Raw genomic sequence first — 22,292 nt, 5'->3', positions numbered from 1 at the left:
ATAGATGATAATAATAGATAATAATAGATAATAATAGATAATAGATAATAATAGATAATAGATAATTTATTTATACCCTGCCCATCTGACTGGGTTTCCCCAGCCACTCCGGGCAGCTTCCAACAAAATATTAAGATACAATAGTCCTTCAGATATTAAAAGCTTCCCTAAAAAAAGATCGAGGGGCAAATTACAGGCGAGTTAGCGTAACATGGTGGAAAGTATTGTTAAATATCTTACTGATCAGCTGCTTCCTTTCAACACTCCCTTCCCTCTTGTTTGCCTGAGTGTCTGTTCCGTAGCTGGAGCAGTTTTTTGCTCCTCCTTTTCTTCCAATTTCTCTCCTTGTTGCTTTAGTCTTCCTGTCTCCTCTCCTTGCAAATTCACTGTCTTTACCTCCCCCCTCCCAGGCAGACTCCTTTATTGCTAGCATCCCTTATCTCGCTCCCGATCACTTGCCAATCAGCGGCTTCCTTTCAACACCCACTTCCCTCTTTCTAAAAAAAAAAAACAACAAAAAAGCATGATCTGCTTTTCGCCCCTGGGCAATTCGGCTCCAGGGACCACACATTTGCTCCATAAGACGTACAGACATTTCCCCTTACTTTTTAGGAAGAAAAAAGTGTATCTTATGGAGTGAAAAATACGGTATTTTGTGTGGAGGGGGAAGCTTTCCCAATAGTCCTTTTCACTTGCAAAACCCTTCAAATCCTGTGTAAATAGATGAATGGGGTAGGTCTGTCGAGAAATACTTATTTACCTTTTCAAAAGAATGGCCAGGATAAAGCAATCGGCACTCATGATCAAGTATCTCTCAAATTTATTGTTGTAGACCATTTCTTTTCTGTGACATAATGATGCTTTTTCTGTGATCTTTGGCTAAGGGGTTGGGGCAATTTCTGAAGCTTTTAAAGGTGGTTACACAGCTTTTGTTCTGTGTTAAGTTGTGGGCGAACATATCAGACGGCACAGCGATTCTTCAAACAGCTCTTGTTTATTCAAAGGCCAGAACAGAACAACGTAACTGTAGCAACTTTCTACAACTATCCAATCACTGAACGTCACTTTCGATCCTTCATTTGCATACAAACTATCCAATCACTGAACGTCACTTTCGATCCTTCATTTGCATAACTATCTACAGTATCCCCCTGCTGGCCCAGGGTGAGAACTTCAGTACATAACATTCTGTGTTCTCACCTCCTTGCAAAGAGGGGGGAACTCTGTTGCAACAGAAAACAAAAATATGCCTCATATTTTACTAGCTCCTGCCTCCAGCTATTCTTCTCTGATTGACAACGAACAGAGGATCTCTTTGATGGAGAGATGGGCTATAAAAACCAACCCCATTCCCCCCCCCCACCTAATTTAAGAGGATGGGGCAAGGGAATGACCAAACAGGGGTAATGCCCCACTTGGAAAAGAAGGGGTGGCGCTTGTGTTAGTTTATGGGGACAGCTTTACCCTTTGAATGTCTGCCTGGCTTGGGAAGCGACCCAGGAGTGGTGCGTAAAGGAAAACAAAAGGTTGGCAACTCATTTGGGGGGGGGGGGGATAGACTGACACGGGTGAGTTTTAAATGGGACGGCAGTGTAATAATCTTTTTCCTGTTGCCCACATTTTAGAAGATGGATTTGCCACAGAAATATGGTGGGAGCCTTTCCTCCAAAAAGGCCGAGCCCTGGAGCTCAGCGGACGGGATGTGGTGGTGAGGCACACAGGGCTTTACTTCGTTTACAGCCAGGTAAGAGGGCAGGGCAGGATCCTGACCCCTAGTTTGCCAGTGGTGGGGGCCACCTGGATTAGGTAGGGCTGAGACGGAGGAGGCCTCATCACAACACACAAATACACCCTCTTCTACTGGGCTGTGGTACGTAGCTCAGTGACCGAACCATCATTTCAGGCCCCGGTGGCATTTCATAGAATCGTAGACTTGCAACATTGGAAAGGACCACGAGGGTCATAAAGTCCAACCCCCTGCCATGCAGGAATATTTTGCCCAATGTGGGATTCAAACCCACAACCTTGAGATTCAGAGTCTCAAACTCTAAGGACTGAGCTATCTACTGACTGAGCTGCAACCCTGGAGAGTATCTGCTATCCAGTCAGTTTAGACCAGGAGCAGGGTTCGGATCCCTGCGTAGCCATGAAGCTTCCTGGGTGGTCTTGGGCCAGTTGCCAATTCTTTGTTGTTGTTGAGTCGTTTAGTCGTGTCCGCCTCTTCGTGACCCCATGGACCAGAGCATGGCAGGCACTCCTGTCTTCCACTGCCTCCCGCAGTTTGGTCAGACTCATGTTCGTAGCTTCCAGAACACTGTCCAACCATCTCGTCCTCCTTCGTCCCCTTCTCCTTGTGCCCTCCATCTTTCCCAACATCAGGGTCTTTTCCAGGGAGTCTTCTCTTCTCATGAGACGGCCAGAGTCTTGGAGCCTCAGCTTCAGGATCTGTCCTTCCAGTGAGCACTCAGGGCTGGTTTCCTTCCGAATGGAGAGGTTTGATCTTCTTGCAGTCCATGGGACTCTCAAGAGTCTCCTCCAGCACCAGAATTCAAAAGCATCCGTTCTTCGGCAATCAGCCTTCTTTATGGTCCAGCTCTCACTTCCATACATCACTACTGGGAAAACCAGAGCTTTTACTATACGGACCTTTGTTGCCAGAGCTTTCCAAACTTTTCATGCTGGTGGCACACTTTTTAGACATGCATCATTTTGCAACATAGTAATTCAGTTTCACTAGCAAACCAGAGGTTAGACGAACCCATTTCCAGGCCCGGGAGGAGTGCAGGGAAAGTTGGTGCGACAGGTCCACACCCTGCAGCCGACACAATCGCATGTTGTGACACACAGATTTGGAACGCACTGTGTTAGCCCAACCTTCCTCGCAAGATTGTTGTGGGGGGGGAAACGGGGGGGGGGGGGAGAACCAGGTACCCCACCTTGGAAGATAAAGGTGTTCTATAACTGAAATCAATAAGGAAATCGATAAAATTTGTCATCTTCTTCTTCTTTGGCGATCACTCGTAGCCGAGTAAGATTGTCTTCCATAAACACGGTTTTCACAATGACATGATTTTCACCACTCGACAACTTCAAGAAAAATGCAGAGAGCAAAACCAACCCCTGTGTGTGGCGTTAATTGACCTGACGAAGGCTTTCGACACTGTGTATTGTAATGCCCTTCTGTCCTTCTGAAAATTGGATAAAAATTGTACACATGTGTTGGGAAGACATTTTTTAAAAAATCGTTTTTATTGATTTTCCAGTAAAAACAGCCAATCAACCTATCCACATCATAATCCAATTAAAAACAAGAAACTAAAATTTAAAAATTGTAATTATTAATTTTTCAAGGGCTCCTGATAGTCTGGACCTCTGAAGCATATCTCCAAATCTTCAGTCCTGCCTCTTCTCATTGTTTTCGTATTTTCCGCCTTCTGGTCCTAACATTTTAAAGTTCTCCTTCGCTGGCTATGCGATTCTCAATCGTGTCAAAAATCATATGTCCTTTCATCCACCGAACACAGCTTTATTTGTAAATATATGTGTGTTGGGATGAAATTTGGCCCAGCCTTTTAAGGCTGACAGCACCACATAGACGCTGCGGGAAATATTTGTGTGTGGGGAGAGTGATGTTGAGCACCCTTCAGGAAGTGTCCGGATTACACCCCACTGCCTTTTGCCCTTCTTCGCCGCTGGGCCAGCGAAACCGACCCACACACCCCTTTTCTTCCCCCTAGGTGCTGTTCCATGACCCCACCTTTACTATGGGGCAGGTGCTGTGGCGGAAAGCTCCCAGGAAGCCCGGTCAAATCCTGTTCCGCTGCGTGCAGAGCATGCCCCCAAACCCAGAAAAGGCCTTCAACAGCTGCTATAGTGGAGGTGAGAGGAGAATCAGACCTGGCTGGCTGGAGGGAGAGCTGCTATCCAGGACTGCTGGATTCCCTTGAAAGGGGAGCGGGATTTGGGTTGGGGTGTTGGCGTCAAATGGTCTTGGGTTGCCACCTCTCTCCTGGGCAGAAATCCCCCCCCCCCAGCATTTTCTGGGGCTTCACCTGTTGAACCTCGGCAAGTCAGTCAGCAGTCAGACTGGGGACAGGGGGGCAACCTTTGTGTGTTCCACAGGGCTTTATGGTACTCAAGAACATTGTTATAGGGGGAAAACTGCTCCCTTTCATTTAGGGGGTATTTCGGAGCCCTCCTATTGGTAGGAGGAAATAACAGAGGCCAACCAGAGTATATTGGGAAGCAAAGCGGCTAGTAAGCCTGATCTTTTTTAACTGTTGCAAAGGGGTCCCCACTCACCACACGCAGGAGGGAGGAGGAACCCCGAACAATGGTCTGCAAGCACTTATATAGACTCTAGAAATTGCCCACCCTGTAGCCCAAGACCACCCCACAAAACATCATATATGCATCACAGAAGGAGGCGGTCTACAGCAGAAATCCTGTCTGACAGGGTATCTGATAATGGGCCCTGATTGCTTTACCTGGGCAGCCTGGCCATTCTTTTGTGACGGTTAAAACTTTATCTCCTGAATCCAGGTCACAGGCTCAGCCTATTAATACACAAATATGCCCTTAAGACAGGATTTGTGAGCCAAAAAGACAATGGGAAGGCTTTCCCCATTTGCCCCCCTTACTGCAGAGGAATATTTGAGGTCATTGGGAGAGTCAAAATGGCTTCAGGATTGCTCTCTCATACTATTTCAGACACATGGTTTATATACTTATGTATGTGGTTGCCTCGTACATTTATGAACATTTAATTTATATTTGAGACCTTAGAGTTCTTATAACAAAGGGGAGTGGGATTTGGTGAGGACACATGGGGTGTTGGCGTTGAACGGTTTCAAGTTGCCCCCTCTCTCCTGGGCAGAAACCCCGCCCGGCATCTTCTTGCTGGGCCAGAGCTTCACCTGTTGAACCTCGGCAAGTTAGCTGTCAAAGGCCAGACTGGGGATGGGGTGGGGGGTGGGAAGCAGGGACAACCTTTGTATATTCCTTGGGAATTAATGATGCTCAATAACTCCTACTGCCCGCGGACTGCCTCGCCAGAGTGGCGCATGCTCTGGTTATCTCCCGCTTGGACTACTGCCATGCGCTCTACGTGGGGCTACCTTTGAAGGTGACCCGGAAACTGCAACTAATCCAGAATGTGGCAGCTAGACTGGTGACTGGGAGTGGCTGCCGAGACCATATAACACCAGTCCTGAAAGACCTACATTGGCTCCCAGTACGTTTCTGGGCACAATTCAAAGTGTTGGTCTGACATTTAAAGCCCTTAAGCGGCCCAGTAGACCTGAAGGAGCGTCTCCACCCCCATCGTTCTGCCCGGACATTGAGGTCCAGCTCCGAGGGCCTTCTGGCGGTTCCCTCCCTGCAAGAAGCAAAGCTACAGGGAACCAGGCAGAGGGCCTTCTCGGTGGTGGCACCCGCCCTGTGGAACGCCCTCCCATCAGATGTCAAAGAGATAAACAACTACTGTACAGTGGTGCCTCGCAAGATGAAATTAATCCGTTCCGTGAGGCTCTTCATGTAGCGGTTTTTTCGTCTTGCGAAGCAAGCCCATTGACAGCTTAGCGGATTAGCGCTATTAGCGGTTTAGCGGCTTTTAGCGGATCAGCTGATAAGCGGCTTAGGGCTTAGGAAAAGGGGGGGGGGAGGGAAAAAACCCCACAGGAACTCGCAAGACATTTTCGTCTTGCGAAGCAAGCCCATAGGAAAATTCGTTTTGCGAAGTGCCTCCAAAACGGAAAACCCTTTCGTCTAGCGGGTTTTCCGTCTTGCGGGGAGGCGTTCGTCTTGCGGGGCACCACTGTACTTGACATTTAGAAGGCATCTGAAGGCAGCCCTGTTCAGGGAAGTTTTTAATGTGTGACATTCTAATGTGGGGAAGCACAGCCAGATGGGCGGGGTACAAATAATAAATTATTATTATTATTATTATTATTATTATTATTATTATTATTACTGAAATTGAAATAATCCGAAGCCCCTATTCCTACCAATCCTGCAAGACAATTTGCTAGCGTCGAATTCAGCAGGATGAGGTCCTGTCAGGCGCCCGGGGAACCAGAGGTCCTTGAGAGGAAGGGGTTTCCGCCCCGCTGTGTCTCTGCCTGACCCTCCTCGTCCTCCTCCTCTTAGGGGTTTTCCACCTGCAGCCTGGAGACCGGCTGAACCTCCGCATCCCTCGTTTCAACGCATCCTTTGACCTGACTGCCCACGGGACCTTCCTGGGGTTTCTCCGTCTATAGTGGTCTTCTCGGGGGGCCCCACCATGAGAGACTTCGGGGCCAGAGTGTCAGTCAGCCAGAGTCAAAGACTTCTACGTTCTGCTCCGAACTTTCAGGGTCTGATGGGGAAAACGCGGGATGAGCTGGTATTTGCTGCAGGAAGCGAGGCAAAGAGCTTAGGCCAAGCTGAGCTGCTTGAGAACGTCTCTGACCCTCCTTTTTCCAAGATGCCAGAGTCTTTCCTGGCCCGCAGTGAGAGCACACAAGGCCCCCGGGATTATAAGAGCGACAGCATGTTCTTTTGTCGCAGGCAGGTTTTGCCATCCTGGCGTCCGCGAAGGACAAAAATGGATTTTCCCGAGCCCTTATGGTCGCTACTTTGAGCTTGGGAGGATAAAATACCCAGTACAATGGTACCTCAGGTTACATACGCTTCAAGTTACATACTGTCAGGGACTCAGCGGGAGCGCAGGGAGGAGAGGAGATGGAGAGCGAGGGGGAGCAATACGAGGGCAGCGTAGGAGAGGATGACAGCAGCCCAATAGATTCCGTGAGCCTCTCCAGCGAATCGGAAGATTCACAGAAGGGGGCGCCGATGGGCAGGGCAAGGGGGGACCCAAGGGGGACACCCCAGAAACAAGGGGCCAGCGGGGACTCCCAGAGCAGCAGTTGGAAATCAGGACCAGCTTCCCCACCAGAGCGTAGTGGGGGGGAGGAGTCCCAGGTATCAGAGCCCACATATTCACTACCAGCGAGAAAAGATGAGTCAGGGGTGGCCACGCCTCCATCGGAGAGCGAGGGAACGGTCAAGAGGAAAGTTGCAGGCTGGGCGCGTGCGCCAAGTTCAAATGTACAGGCGAGCGGCACAGAAGGAAGCCCGGATAGGGAACCAGGTCCTAAAGCCCGCCGGAAGGAGGGGGAAGAATCATCAGGGTCAGCGTCAGAGGAGTCCAGAAAGGATGAAACCCTAGCGGGCAGGAGGGCCCAGAGGAGAAAGGAACTTAGGAAGAGGTGGAGCAAAGCGAGGGTCTTAAACTGGTGTGGAAGGGGCGGAGACTCAGACGGGACTTCGCCGGTCTAGGGTTGAGACGTAGAGCTGCGCGCTGCGGCTTTAAAATGGAAACTGAACCTCAGTAAAGACTTTTGTACATAACTACAGCCTAGCGTTGGTCCTCTGTGAGCTGGGACCTAGAGGCAGCTCTGACACATACGCTTCAGGTTACAGACTCTGCTTACCCAGAAATAGTACCTCGGGTTAAGAACTTTGCTTCAGGATGAGAACAGAAATCGTGCTCTGGTGGCGCAGCGGCAGCAGGAGGCCCCATTAGCTAAAGTGGTGCTTCAGGTTATGAACAGTTTCAGGTTAAAAACGGACCTCCGGAACGAATTATATACTTAACCAGAGGTACCGCTGAGGCATCTAATCATAAGCCTGCATTTTTATCAAGCTTATATTTTGATCAGGGCCTGTATCTTAAAATGAGCTTAAAGATCTTCAAATGTTTCATGCCAGGCAGAAGAGCAGCTGCCTAAGAAGCTTGGCAAAATGTTTTTCCTCCTAGACAAGGGGACCCCCTGATTTATAGCAGAAAACAATTCTCAAAGTCAAAAAGGGAATTACAGGCTGAGAGCGAGGACACTGACCCTACATATTACAGAAGATAAAAAAAGCAGAGATAAACATAATTAAGAGTGGGTAAATAGTAAAATAAAACCATGTGCCTCCCATTAAACTTGAGCCATATTTTCCTAAGGTTCAAAGGTCAAGAGCAATGGAAAAAGGCAACTGGCTTGGCTGGAGAAGAGAATATTTTGGGAAGTCTTTTTCTAAAGTTGTTTCTTTCTTAAACTGAGATCCTTTTAAGATTTCTTTTCCTTTTAAAAGGTTATCTATGTTATGTATTAAATATATATTGGCTTAAATGTAATTATGCAAAGGAATTAGAAGCTAAGAAATGTTAAATCCTTATGCTAGATTCTTATTTCATATAGTTGGAAGAGATCACAGGGGCCATCAGCCACCAGCCCCCCTTGCCAAGCAGGAAACATCATTAGAGCATTTGTCAAGCTTTTGTTTAGAGACCTCCAAAGGAAGGAGATCTTTCAATGATGATCCTTGACATCTGTTTAAGATAAAAATTTAAGATTAAACCATTTGTTTTGGAGGGCAATAGGGCGAGGTGAGCTGGTAATTATGGTTCCTTGTTGAGACACATGTAAGATATATTACTACTTATTTGTCATTTATAGATAGAAGAATATATAGCTTTTTGTTTCCCATAAAAGGCAAAAAGGAAATGGGTGTATCTTTTGTGATTGGTTCTAGCAAACAGCCAATAGGAATTTCAACCAGGCTGATTGGACAGAGGCAGCCACAGGAGGAGCAAGGGGGCTGGATTAAGGAAATATAAGTGCTGGCCAGAATGGCAAGAGGCCAGGCCAGAGCTTGGTAACCATATACCACTGTGCCTCATATTTATTTGTCTGACAAATAAATTATTATTTTAATTTCTCTATTGCTGCGTTGAATATTTCATTCCAGCTAAGCGTTAACCACAAGCAGGGTGCTACACCGCTGTATCTATTACGCAGCAGCATAAAGAACTTAACGCCTTGGCTCCACTGGAACGCACTTTCTATAAACACCATTTTCATTGGGATGCCTTTTCAGACATTTGGACGGCGTATACTGTCTTGTAAACTTAAGATGGATATACAGTCATACCTCGGGTTACAGACCTTTCGGGTTGTGCGATTTCAGGTTGTGCGCCGTGCCGAACCCGGAAGTACTGTAACGGGTTACTTCTGGGTTTTGGCGCTTGTGCAGAAGTGCCGAATCGCAACCCGCGCGTGTGCAGACGTGGCACTGCGGGTTGCGGACGCTGCGGGTTGCGAACATGCTTCCCACACAGATCATGTTCGCAACCCGAGCGTCCCCTGTACTGGAATGTTGGTTATTGTTCTGTTAAAAGTAAACTTACAGAGGGTTGCTTTTCCCCTCCCTGCCCCCCCTTTCCCCCGCCAAATAATTCTTTTCAATTAAAGTATGATTTCAAAGCACATGCAAACGGCGTCCTCCGTGTTTTGGACTACAATTCCCATCATCCTGAGCGAGCGCAGTCCAACTCCCTGGCTCTGATGGGTTTTGTAGTCCAAAACATGGCAGGCACCAGTTTGGTGAAGGCTGATTTAAGAACATAAGAAGAGCCTGCTGGATCAGTCCAGTGCAGGACCTGAACACACTTCCCCTTCCTGTGCCTTCCAGCTGATACGGAAGGGGGGGCATGTCTTCTTCACCCCTTCCGCCGGTCCCCAGAGGGTCCGAGACGATGACCTCAAGGGCACCCGGCCCTACATGGACCCCTCAGCCCCCACACTGTTACACTAGCACCACATTTAACCCCAAGCCCCATAAATAAAAGTGCCTTTCTCCCTTCCCTACGCCCATTCGCTACATTGGTAAACCGTGTGTACTAATGTTTTGTATCTCTTGAATGGGAACATTCTACCCAATCAGAACCATGCACTCGCCCCTGCAGAGGACTAAAATCTATAAAAATCCATAGAAAATCAGTGCTACGGTTGATTTTCTATGGATAGCACTGATTTTCTTGCTTTTGGTGCCAATCTGCTTAATTTCCCTAGGACTCCATGACACCTTCACTGTCCACCATAATCCCTCAAGCGAGGTGTCAGGTAAACTCAGGAAGACCCTAATCTTCTCAAATCACCTTGCCAAGACCTTCCTCCGGGCAGTGCCAGGTGGCAGACTATGCATACCTGGACCATTGTCTTCTCATCACCGTTACTCAGGGTGTGCTTATCTGCGCATATCTCCAGCTCTGCATATTCCCCCCTCCCTCCTCCATATGTTAATCCTGTGTAACCCAACCTCTCCTTAATGTATTCATGATGTAACCTGTGTAACCCAACCTCTTCTTAATGTATTCATGATGTAACCGTGATGTATTTTGCACTGTATTCTGGGACATGGAGGGAAGTTTTAAAAGTTCATGTCACCCCTTCCTCGGGGTTCAATCTCGCCTTGAACCAGTTGCGCAATAAACTTGGATCATCTGCTGTTTGCTCCTGTCTCCGGCTGAGCTCATTTTCCTCCGCAGGGACCCGCGGACTTAGTCTGATGAGCTGGGTGGCAGAGCAGCCTCGCACCCAGATTTTACCGTCACACAGCAATTGCTATTCAGAAGCGACTGCAGAGAACATAGGCGTGTTGGCTAGTTGCCAGCCATAGCTCTCTCCTCCTCCAGGAATTTGTCCCATCCTCTTTCAAAGCTGCAGCAGGGAGTTCCACAATTCTGCTACGCACTGCATTTAAGGCCAAAGCAATGTCCTTTTAAGACCTGCACTCGTTGGCCAAAACTGTGGAAACCCTTTTGGAGAAAGTGTATTTCCGACGTTTGATGGCTCATAACACCACTTTTTTTGGAGCAATACCATAAAATTATATATCAACAGAAAGATAATTTAATGAAGAATGTAATGCAGTATCTTTTATGATGGATTATTTATTACAACAGGTTTGCTACTCTGTCCTCCCGCCTAGCAATGAGGAGTTGAAGATTTCCCAACGCTTTGTTTTCTGTTTCGCAAGTACACTGGTAACCACAAACAGCTGCCAATTGCAAATAGGCAAAAACTTGGCAGTTTCAGCATTTGTTTTGGCTTTGCTTCCTAAATACAACGCTAGATTAAGCCGCTCTCTAGGGCACCAGACAATTTTTGTGATTTGCATAGGAACATTTTATGGGGTTTTCAAGAAAGCCCACATCACTGATCATGAGTTTTCAAGAAAGCCCACATCACTGATCATGAGCTAGTGGTGCAGCCCTTTCTCCTAGCACAGAAACAGAAAGGGCCGTAACAGGTGAGTTTTACCTGCCACACACCTGGGTGGGGGGGAGGCCGGGGTTTGCCACTTTGCCTCTGCTTCCTGTGATGCAATTGCCTTTGTAGAAAAATGCTGTGGAGTTGCTCCTTCGCCCCAGTTTGGAATATTCTTCTGCATGAAACAACAGTCTTGTAAGCTGAGAAGGTGTCCGTGTAATTGTACTATTGTGAAAATAATATTTTATGAGGCCATCTCTCGCCAGAATCCAATTTAGGAGGGAGCTGTTTCCAGTCTGCTGTGGTTTAAACTGTTTTAATATTCTATTTTATTAAATCTTTTATTGTAGGCCTCCTTGGGAACATATTTGTGGGATGGGGGACAACTTTTAAAATATAAGAAATGCTAGATGAAGTGGAGGGGTACAGTCTTGAACCCAGACTCTGTGGCTTTAGAGCAGGAAGCTCTGAGTAACAGGGAACAGCACTTGGTGCAAGCTCAGATATGCTCTCGCTTTGTTGCTCCAGTGGAGGAAAGTCTATAACGATAATGATGATGATTTATTTATACCCCGTCCATCTGGCTGGGTTTCCCCCAGCCACTATGGGCAGCTTCCAGCAAAATATTAAAATACTTTCGTTCTCTAAATGCTAAATGTCATCCAAAGAAACGGACAGGCTGTAGACTCAGGGCAAACAAAGGGAATATTATTCGAGGCACAATTGACTCAATTAATCCATTGTCCTAAAATGCGGTTATGGCTTTCAGTGCAAATCAGCATCAGGCAAAGGCTTCACAGTCATGGGTGGCTATTAGCTATGACAGATTAAGGCTCTTCATCTGGGTTAACGTTCCCACTTGGCAGAGACCTTGCTGACCCCAGAAAAGCATGAAGGGGATTGATCTGCAGAGGAGAACCCCGCGCCCCTTCTGAATAGCGGAGGCTATTCTGCTTGTGGGTATGCAGCCTTAAAAAAGAAAAGGCAAGCCTGGTGGATCGGGCCCATCTAGTCCAGGATCCTGTCCCTGCAGGATACCCCAAAAGGGAAACCCGCAAGCAGTGCTGGATTTCTGTATAGGCTAAGTAGGCTGAAGGGACGTGGGTGGCGCTGTGGGTTAAACCACAGAGCCTAGGACTTGCCGATCAGAAGGTCGGCGGTTCAAATCCCCGCGACGGAGTGAGCTCCCTTTGCTCAGTCCCTGCTCCTGCCAACCTAGCAGTTCGAAAGCACGTCAAAGTGCAAGTAGATAAATAGGTACCACTCTGGTGGGAAGGTAAACGGCGTTTCCGTGCGCTGCTCTGGTTCGCCAGAAGTGGCTTAGTCATGCTGGCCACATGACCCGGAAGCTGTACGCCAGCTCCCTCAGCCAGTAAAGCGAGATGAGCGCCACAACCCCAGAGTCGGCCACGACTGGACCTAGTGGTCAGGGGTCCCTTTACCTTTAAGTAGGCTGAAGCCTAGGGCCTTAGATGCACTTTCTTCAAGAGATAAGTTTAGGATAAAATCCTTTATTCCTATATTAGATGCTCATGAAGCCAATTGAAAAAGAAGTATTGTGTACAGTGATGCTGCACAATTGTTTTTCCATTCTTGCTATTCTGATAGCATCTAAGCAGGAAATTCAGCAAGGTGTTGAACAGTTGACGGAAGCATACCCAGAAGATATTGACCTGAAACTTATTGATGAACTTTTGTACTTTCACCTGTACGTGAGACAAAGCCATAGGCTCACAGCAAAGCACTCTCTGTCTCCTACAGAACTTTATCAAATGATATACAAGGGGGAAATACAGATGGCCTTTCCTAATGTGGAAGCAATTGTATGGCTGTTTCTTAGCTTTATGGTCACCAACCGCTCAGGAGAGAGGAGTTTTTCAAGACTCAAACTGTTACGGCTAAAATCTGGGTGCGAGGCTGCTCTGCCACCCCGCTCATCGGACTAAGTTCGTGGGTCCCTGCGGAGGGAAATGAGCTCAGCCGGAGACAGGAGCAAACAGCAGAAGATCCAAGTTTATTGCGCAACAGGTTCAAGGCGAGATTGAACAGCGAGAAAGGGGTGACATGAGTTTTTGAAACTCCCTCCATGTCCCAGAATACAGTGCAAAACACGTCATGAATACATTAAAGAGAGGTTTGGTTACACAGATTACATCATGAATATATTAAAGGGAGGTTGGGTTACACAGATTACATCATGAATATATTAAAGGGAGGTTGGGTTACACAGATTAACATATGGAGGAGGGAGGGGGGAATATGCAGAGCTGGAGATATGCGCAGATAAACACTTCCTGGGGATGAGAAAACAATGGTCCCAAATATGCATAGTCTGCTACCTGACATTGCCTGGAGGAAAGGCTGATCAGAGCGATTTGACAGGATTAGGGTCTTGACACCTTGAGGGATTATGGAGGACAGGGGAGGGGTGATGGAGTCCTAGAGAAATTGAGCAAATATATTGTAGCGAAGAAGGTGAAGACGACATGCCCCCCCCTTCCGTAACAGTCCCCCATTCGGAGATATATTTGCATTAAAGTTCTGTAAGAACTTGCAAATCTTTTCTCCGCACCCTAAATCTCGGTGAAGGTAGGGGTGCCGTGTGAGTGGGAATAGGCCCTAATGGAAAAGGAGGTGGGTTGAGCAGGGCAGCAAAGGAGGGAGCAACACTGACCAATACAATGTACATGCGTGTTATAGATATGCGCTAACTAATAACTTGGTATCTACCGTACCAGAGGTGTGGGTTTATGCAAACCTGAAAGGGACTTGCAAATCATGCCTCTTAAGGCCATTTGCAAGTATAGTAGTGCAGATAGCTGGATATAGGATATCGCGTAAAAGGACACCTGTCGTATTTTGTTTAATAGTGGTCTATGCTTTACATTTAGCAGGAAGGTCCACTACTGACTGAAAAAAAAATGCAGTTTGCTTTGTTCCCCGCCATTTTTGTGTTCTCAGGTGACAAGGTAGCTCTTCTGTGGTCTCACAGTAGTGGCAATCCCTGGTGAATCCACTTAGGGCTTTCATATTAACCATGTTGCCTGGCACCCATCACAGCTGGCACAGGTTTGGACACGTCCTGAGGGAAATATCCTAGCCTTGGCCATTCCATGGGATTTTATTATTATAGGCCAATTTAACTCTATAAGGGATTATTCCTGCTAAACCAAAGCATATATACCTTCCTGAAGCTTCTCCTTGGTAAAGTGAGTTTTAGCACATTTTTAAAATGGGTAGGGAAGTTGGCAGAGTGCCAGGTGAAACAACGAAATATGGTTATAAATTTATCTAAGTCTAAACATTGGACTACATAATAGCCTGATCTGTTAAAAGGCATAAAATGTATGAGGATCCTCCACTGGGGTGTAAGGAATAAGACATTAGACATAAAACACTTACACACAAAAATAGCCACAGAATAGCCCCCCCATTTGTGGAAATGACACACTGTCAGACACATTTCAACATTCCTACGTAATAACACATAATACAAAACAAACTAATTAAATATCAGTTGCATATCTTGAGACAATTGGGATATTTTATATATGTATCTTGAGGTTCAAAACTCAGAAAATGTCCTTGTAATTCAACTCCACCCCCCTTTGTCAGCCCCACTCCCCCGGCAGTCTATATCCTTTGAAAGAGATAGCTGTGGCCACTTTGAAAACTTTGGTGTCTGTTGTTGTGGTGGCGAAGCTTTTCATTGGATCTGTAGTAACACACTTGTAGAAGTGATATCCTGTAAGGGCAGGGTGGACTTAAAAGACACAGTTAAAATAATAAAACACACACACAAACACACACACAATGACCTATGAGGAACCAAAATAAATAAATGCTAACACACAGAATTTTAAGAAATCTGAAGTAACAATGAAATAAAAGTGAGGCATCTAATCATAAGCCTGCATTTTTATCAAGCTTATATTTTTTGATCAAGGTTGTATCTTAAAAATGAGTTCAAATTCACAAATGATTCATGCCAGGCAGAAACTAGGCTGGCTAAGATATTGGCAGATGTTCATCCTCTTCGCCAGAGAGGCCCTCTGGTTTATTGCGGTCATAAAAGGCTGAGCAGAGGTCACTGACCTTGCATATTGCAGAGTACAATTAAGCTACAATTAAGTTGGTAAATAGTAAGAATTATTGTGCCTCCCATTAGAGACTTGAGCCACATCTTCCTAAGGGCAAGAGCTAATGGAAATAGGGAAAGAAAGTGTTTTTAAGTTTTTTCTTACTTTGAAAACGTCTTTGCTTATAAAAAATTATATATATTATGTATTAAAAATATATTGGCTTAAATGTAATTATGCAAAGGAATTAGAAGCTAAGAAATGTTAAATCCTTATGCTAGATTCTTATTTCATATAGTTGGAAGAGATCACAGGGGCTATCAGCCACTAGCCTAGCCCCCCCTTGCCAAGCACCATCAGAGCACTCTAGACAGATGGTTGTCAGGTTTTTGTTTAAAGGAACCTCCAATGAAGGAGATCTTTCATTGATGATGCGTACAAAAGATCTTTGATACCTGTTTAAAATAGAATTAGCCACCATCTGTTTTAGCCATCTGCTCTATTTTAGAATTAAGGGGGCAAAGGTGATTTGGTAATTAAGGTGCCTTGTAGAGGTTAATGGCTACTTGTTTGCCAATTATAAATATGGCTTTTATTTCCCATAAAAGGGCAAAAGGAAATGGGTGTATCTTTTGTGATTGGTTCTAGCAAACAGCCAATAGGAATTTCAACCAGGCTGATTGGACAGAGGCAGCCACAGGAGGAGCAAGGGGGCTGGATTAAGGAAATATAAGTGCTGGCCAGAATGGCAGGAGGCCAGGCCACAGCTTGGTAACCATATACCACTGTGCCTCATATTTATTTGTCTGACAAATAAATTATTATTTTAATTTCTCTATTGCTGCGTTGAATATTTCATTCCAGCTAAGCATTAACCACAAGCAGGGTGCTACAAAAGAGTGTTTCTTGATGTGACAACATCGACTAGAATGTTAATAGTAAAATACTGGAAAATGACTTAATGGCAATTTAAAGTTGTGCAAGTACCTTGAACTAGCCAAATGACAGAATTAATAAGAAGAAGCTCAGGCAAAAGGTAAACAAATACCATTCCACAAACAATGTTTGGTTATGCTTCGATTAATTTCATAGATCATGGGAAAACGGATTAAATAAATGGAAACAGATTATTTGTAACTTTAAAAGTGTCAAAGCCACAAAGAGATGGAAGTCACTACTACAGCAGGGATTTCACAGAACAGAAAGAAAGTTGTTGTGGGAGGAAAAAGGGACAAACACTTTGTTATCGGGGTTCACATATCCTGTTAAAAGGGAAAATTATTTCATGTGAGAAGCCTGTCAGGAAATGCTGTTCCTAAAATTGCACATAAACAAAGTCTGTGACTTAAATCCCATTGAGGGGTGGAATGCTTTGATATTTACCTGTGAAAAGAATTTGGCATGTTAAGATTTCAAACTTGGGACACATTAAGGGTGATTTCTCTCAATGGTTCCAAGTTTTACATAAACCTCCTCTCCCCCCCTCTACAGTTCCCCCTCCTTCCTCTCTCTCTCTCTTTTTCCTATCTCTTTTTTTTTTAGCTGATCTAGTCTCGGTGCATGTGTGGAGTTCATGTCTCAGCAAATCTTCTATACTATTGAAATGTCGCATCTTTTGGCAAAATTAGAATTTGAATAAGGGAAGGGTAAGGAGGAGTAGATTTTAAAAGAGGGTTAGATTTAAAACAAAAAAGAGAAACTCAGCAATTGAAGTATTCACCAACAAAAGCTAGCAATTTCAGCCCAAGCAAAGCGACTGCTTCCTTTATGTACAGGAAAGGGCTAATATCCCTCTGGCCATTCGCGGAACAATGCCACGCCCTTATATATGGGGAAAATGGCCAGAGAGTCAGAATTCATAGGATTTTTTTTTTTAACATTCTAAGTTATTTCGGCCTTCCCATTTGCAGACAAAAAATTTTCTGCCCCTTTATTTACAGGATTGGTCAAGGCCCATATGTATTTGTATGTGTTTAAACTTTGAATTGACTTTAAAGTCTGATTTTTAAATAGTAGACAAAATTGATATTACCAGTTGTGCTTCAAAACATCACAGCTTCACCTCTCACCTTTTAAAACTAAAGAGCAAAGCTAGGCTGAATTTTAACTCCATCACCACACCAGAATTAAGAATTACCCTGCAATGCTTGCGGACACATGTCCTTCCACACAGCCACAAATTGGGAGAGTTGAAAGGGACCCTGGGGTCATCTAGTCCAACCCTCCAAAATATAGGGTTCACAGCAAGATTTCACAGCAAGATTTGTACTACCAAAGAGACACACACATACTTATGTACACAGGCACTACTGGGGAAGAGAGCACACTCAATGCTCCTATCATGTACTAAGGAAGAGGAAAATAAAAGTATCCAGTTTTATACAGAACCCTCTAAAGGAAGAACAGTTTCCTAAGATAAGATAGGAAGAGAATCTGGGAGAGAATATTTTATAAGCATAGGGTTATTTCAGTTGATATAACCACTCAAATAAAGCAAGAGGTGGGGTAAACATTTGCACCCTTCATTCTCATTTTGTCTTATTTAGGACTGATAAGGTCCAGCATGGCTTCCTTAGATTTAAATTTTGAAGCAAGCTTGCAGTTTAAACTATGCGCGCTTAAGAAAGGCAGTCTGTCAGAGACAGAAGGAACAGACAACACACATAACAGACAACATGTAAACATACATATTCTCATATATGTATTAACACACAACACACATAACAGACAACATGTAAACATACATATTCTCATATATGTATTAACACACAACACACATAACAGACAACATGTAAACATATATACTCTCATCCTTTAGTTGGTTATTGCAAGGAGTTGGGCTGCTTCCTTTAGCTTCATTAAGTGAAATTAGTAGGAAGGTCCCACATGGTTTTAAGAGCCTCCTTGCCTCTTCAAACACCACCAGTTAACCAAACTGGCAGGGCTCACAATGCTTAGTTGACTGGGTACCCCTTTATATATAAGCATGCGTTGTTGTTGTTGCTTTTGTTGTTGTTTTCTTTTGGGGGGGGATAGAGAAGGGAGAAGGAGAGGGGTTGATTAGGATTTGGGTAACTTGTACAGGGGGCTATAGTAAAGAGGGGTCTTTCGTCGCTTGGCGACTTCCTTAGTGGGTTTTTAAAGAGCTCTAGCTATCCGGTTCCTTATATTTCCTTCCTATTTCCTTAGTCAATAACCTGGGGTCCTTTTCCACTCTGCTGATCCTGCCCAATTCCTCATGGGCTATCCCTCCTGGCAACCTCCTACCTATCGCCACAATCTCAGGAAAAGGGGCCCTACTGAAAGCCCGCGCCGTGCGGTGCCAGATCGGGTGATCCCTGGATAGAGTTTTGAACCGAAAATCCCCTTTGCTTTTGGAAGCGGGCTCACGCACGCTACACCTGTTACGTGGCACCGACCAGTGATGCTGGGATTGATACAGAAAGCCAGACCCCTTCCTGCCCCCTCCGTAAGGGCGCTCGGGAAGTTCGGAAGAAGAATTCCAGACCCTTGCTTCAACTGAGAGAGTCCGTTGCGGGGAGTTGGCTGTCTTTCCAAGCCAGGTCTCTCCGTCTTATTTTCGGACCCCCAATTGGTGCAGCTGACTGGAGGGTTTGAGAGGAGAAAGAGATAGAGCTCAGAACCCCCTTTGGGTCGAGCAGCAGTCCACGGTCTCTCTCACCAATTGGACCAAGAGACAGGCGAGAAGGAGCGATAGAGAGGAGGGCAGAGAATTCAGTTGCCAGGAGATTTCCACCCCTTTCCCACCAGTGCACTGGATTTTCCTTTTCCTTATACTCACGCGTCTTCTGTGATGATCCCGGGATCGATGAATAAGCCGGCTGGATCCCTCTTTGCTCCCCGGCTGAACTCCTGGGGCTTTCGATTACCGCCCGGAAGATGGCCGGGGGTCCAAAGGATCTTCCCAGGCAAAATGGCCTGGTGCCGGCTGAAGATTTCGGGGCCCCCGGTCAGCAACGCGGGAGAACCGCATGCCCCACGTTGGGCGCCATCTGTTACGGCTAAAATCTGGGTGCGAGGCTGCTCTGCCACCCAGCTCATCGGACTAAGTCCGTGGGTCCCTGCGGAGGGAAATGAGCTCAGCCGGAGACAGGAGCAAACAGCAGAAGATCCAAGTTTATTGCGCAACAGGTTCAAGGCGAGATTGAACAGCGAGAAAGGGGTGACATGAGTTTTTGAAACTCCCTCCATGTCCCAGAATACAGTGCAAAACACGTCATGAATACATTAAAGAGAAGTTTGGTTACACAGATTACATCATGAATATATTAAAGGGAGGTTGGGTTACACAGATTACATCATGAATATATTAAAGGGAGGTTGGGTTACACAGATTAACATATGGAGGAGGGAGGGGGGAATATGCAGAGCTGGAGATATGCGCAGATAAACACTTCCTGGGGATGAGAAAACAATGGTCCCAAATATGCATAGTCTGCTACCTGACATTGCCTGGAGGAAAGGCTGATCAGAGCGATTTGACAGGATTAGGGTCTTGACACCTTGAGGGATTATGGAGGACAGGGGAGGGGTGATGGAGTCCTAGAGAAATTGAGCAAATATATTGTAGCGAAGAAGGTGAAGAAGACATGCCCCCCCCTTCCGTAACAAAACGAATAAAAAATGAATTAAGCGCCACGATGTCTCAAGAGAGGTTGTCTGCACTGAGCATTGTGTACAGTGGTACCTTGGTTTACAAACATAATCCGTTCCGGAGGTCCAGTTGTAAACCAAAACAGGTTGTAACCCAAGGCGCGCTTTCGCCAATGGGGCCTAAAAAAAATATTCAGGGTTTTAATCCAAAAAAAGAGGGTTGTAATCCAAAAAAAGGGACACACATTTCCAGGTTTGACGTGGTTGTAATCCAAAATGGTTGCAAACCAAGGTACCACTGTACAGTGAAAGTGACAAACTTAAGACAAACAAATTTTGATGAAGTTGTCCGATGTCCTTTAGAGGAGAAATTGGGAACTGCAGAATTTTAAATATCTGTTGTCATCCTTGGCTTCACTCAATTTTGTTTATATCTGTTAAGTTGTGGGTGAACATATCAGATGACACAGCGATTCTCCAAACAGCTCTTGTTTATTCACAGGTCAGAACAGAACTGAACTGAAGGGTTCAGTCAGCCTGCTTATACAGAGCTCCAGTACAACGTAACTGTAACAACTTTCTGTAACTATCCAATCACTGAACGTTACTTTCGATCCCTTATTTGCATATGTGGACCTGAGTGAAAACTATCTACAGTATCCCCCTGCTGGCCTAGGGTGAGAACTTCAGTACATAACAATAACACTCTTCCATTTTCTTCTAGTCGTGAGGGTGGGGGGTTGGGAGGGGCCTCACAAGTGGAGTAGCCAAGGCCCTCTCTTCATCAAAATCCGGCCCTGCCCCGAGCACAAGAGGCCTCTGCTCTCCTGTGGTTGTCAGCAATTGGTGTTCAGATGCATTTGGTGTTCAGATGGTGCCAAAGCATAGCCATTGTGGCTGGAAACCGTTTTCCTCCACTGCTCTTTTAAAGCCACCCAGGTTGGGTGGCCATCGCTCCGTTCTCTCCTGAGGCGGGGAGTTCCGTAGTTCTAACCACGCGCTGCTCAAATAAGCACATCCTTCCGTTTATCTGCCCTGAACCTTCCAACATTCAGCTTCGCCGGCTGTCTGCATGTTCTGGTGTTGCGAGAGACGGAGGAGAAACTTTTCTCTAAACACTTCCTCTGTGTCGGGTATAATTTTATGAACTACTTTCTAGAATAAAAGGAGCTCAGGGATTTTAAATATATATATGGTTTTCCCAGTCGTGATATATGGAAGTGAGAGCTGGACCATAAAGAAGGCTGATCGCCCAAGAATGGATGCTTTTGAATTCTGGTGCTGGAGACTCTTGAGAGTCCCATGGACTGCAAGAAGATCAAACCTCTCCATTCTGAAGGAAATCAGCCCTGAGTGCTCACTGGAAGGACAGATCCTGAAGCTGAGGCTCCAAGACTTTGGGCCACCTCATGAGAAGAGAAGAATCTCTGGAAAAGACCCTGATGTTGGGAAAGATGGAGGGCACAAGGAGAAGGGGACGACGGAGGACGAGATGGTGGGGCAGTGTTCTCGAAGCTCCCAGCATGAGTTTGACCAAACTGCAGGAGGCAGTGGAAGACAGGAGGGCCTGGCGTGCTCTGGTCCAGGGGGTTACAAAGAGTCGGACACGACTAAACAACACCATATCTATACATGTGTGTGTGTGTGTGTGTCTTTTGTTTCTCAATTTGATCCTTTTTACTGGCTTGTTTTAATGTGCTGCAAACCGCTTTGAGATTTTATTTTCTGAAAAATATAAAGAAATGAATTGAACCACAGAAACTTTACTAATTATTTGCAACCGGTTTCTTGTTGCCAGCTCCAACCCGGTGCAATGTTTAGGGAAGCTTTTAATGTCTGATGTATTACAGGATTTTAATATTTTGTTGGAAACTGCCCAGAGTGGCTGGGGAAGCCCGGCCAGATGGGCATGGTAAAAATAAAGAAATAATAATAATAATAATAATAATAATAATAATAATTAATGTACTAAGCAGTATTTAAAGCAAAGGGCTGTAAACAAAACACAAAACCAATTTGAACACAAAATACCCCCAAAGCAGAAAGAAAATAGAGCCCAATTTAAAAAATAACCCCTTTCCAGCAAAAGGGTGAGGAACCACAATGGCTGACCCCTGTTGGAGACAGAATACTGGGCTGCGCATGAATCTTAGCCCTGAGTCTCCAAAGGAGGCGTCTGAAACAGGATCTCGCGAGACTTGAGGCTATAATATCGCGCGATTGGAGGCAGGGGTGAAGCGTTCGGCGAGATCGGACGTCGCGCTCTCGCTAGATCCGAGCGGAAACAAGCGCAGAAGGTCGCGCAAGCCGCCGCCGCCGCGGGATAAGAACATAGAGTTACAAAAAGTGTAGAGCAGCGTCCTTGGCTTTTTAATCGGGGCTTCCGGGTTCCTTCCGACCCTGTTTTGATTTTGTGTTAAGAAAGAAACCTTGGAAGAAGAAACATACAAGAAGACTTTGGAAAACAGGACTGGACGGGATTCAGACGTTTATTTGGGTCGTTCCAGGAGTAGAAGGG

The 22,292-nt window shown here is 45.7% G+C and overlaps 1 protein-coding gene and 2 long non-coding RNA genes across 4 annotated transcripts in view; 2 read left to right on the top strand and 1 right to left on the bottom strand.

Annotated features, from left to right (window-relative positions):
- Positions 1–6,319, top strand: part of TNFSF13 (TNF superfamily member 13) — a gene marked incomplete at its 3' end in the record, with an annotated part of 37,916 nt that extends 31,597 nt beyond the window's left edge. Inside the window, exons 5-8 of one of the 2 annotated variants that reach the window (XM_079952155.1) lie at positions 1,626–1,744; positions 3,738–3,879; positions 6,148–6,262; positions 6,293–6,319. In XM_079952155.1, coding sequence (XP_079808281.1) covers positions 1,626–1,744; positions 3,738–3,879; positions 6,148–6,257 — 371 coding nt within the window. Of the gene's footprint in view, positions 1–1,625; positions 1,745–3,737; positions 3,880–6,147; positions 6,263–6,292 lie in introns of those variants that run through there. The other variant, XM_079952156.1, reaches the window with a different exon arrangement.
- The window catches only part of LOC307202372, a 359,370-nt gene continuing 337,595 nt past the window's right edge, over positions 518–22,292 (bottom strand). The window contains exon 2 of the long non-coding RNA XR_013832861.1: positions 518–604. This is a non-coding gene — a long non-coding RNA (uncharacterized lncRNA). The remainder of the gene's footprint in view (positions 605–22,292) is intronic.
- The window catches only part of LOC307202385, a 55,174-nt gene continuing 47,527 nt past the window's right edge, over positions 14,646–22,292 (top strand). Inside the window, exon 1 of the long non-coding RNA XR_013832874.1 lies at positions 14,646–14,759. This is a non-coding gene — a long non-coding RNA (uncharacterized lncRNA). The remainder of the gene's footprint in view (positions 14,760–22,292) is intronic.

This window comes from Podarcis cretensis (genome assembly GCF_951804945.1).
Source record: "Podarcis cretensis genome assembly, chromosome: 13".
Lineage (NCBI taxonomy): Eukaryota > Metazoa > Chordata > Lepidosauria > Squamata > Lacertidae > Podarcis > Podarcis cretensis.
This window is presented reverse-complemented; position numbering and strand designations above follow the sequence as displayed.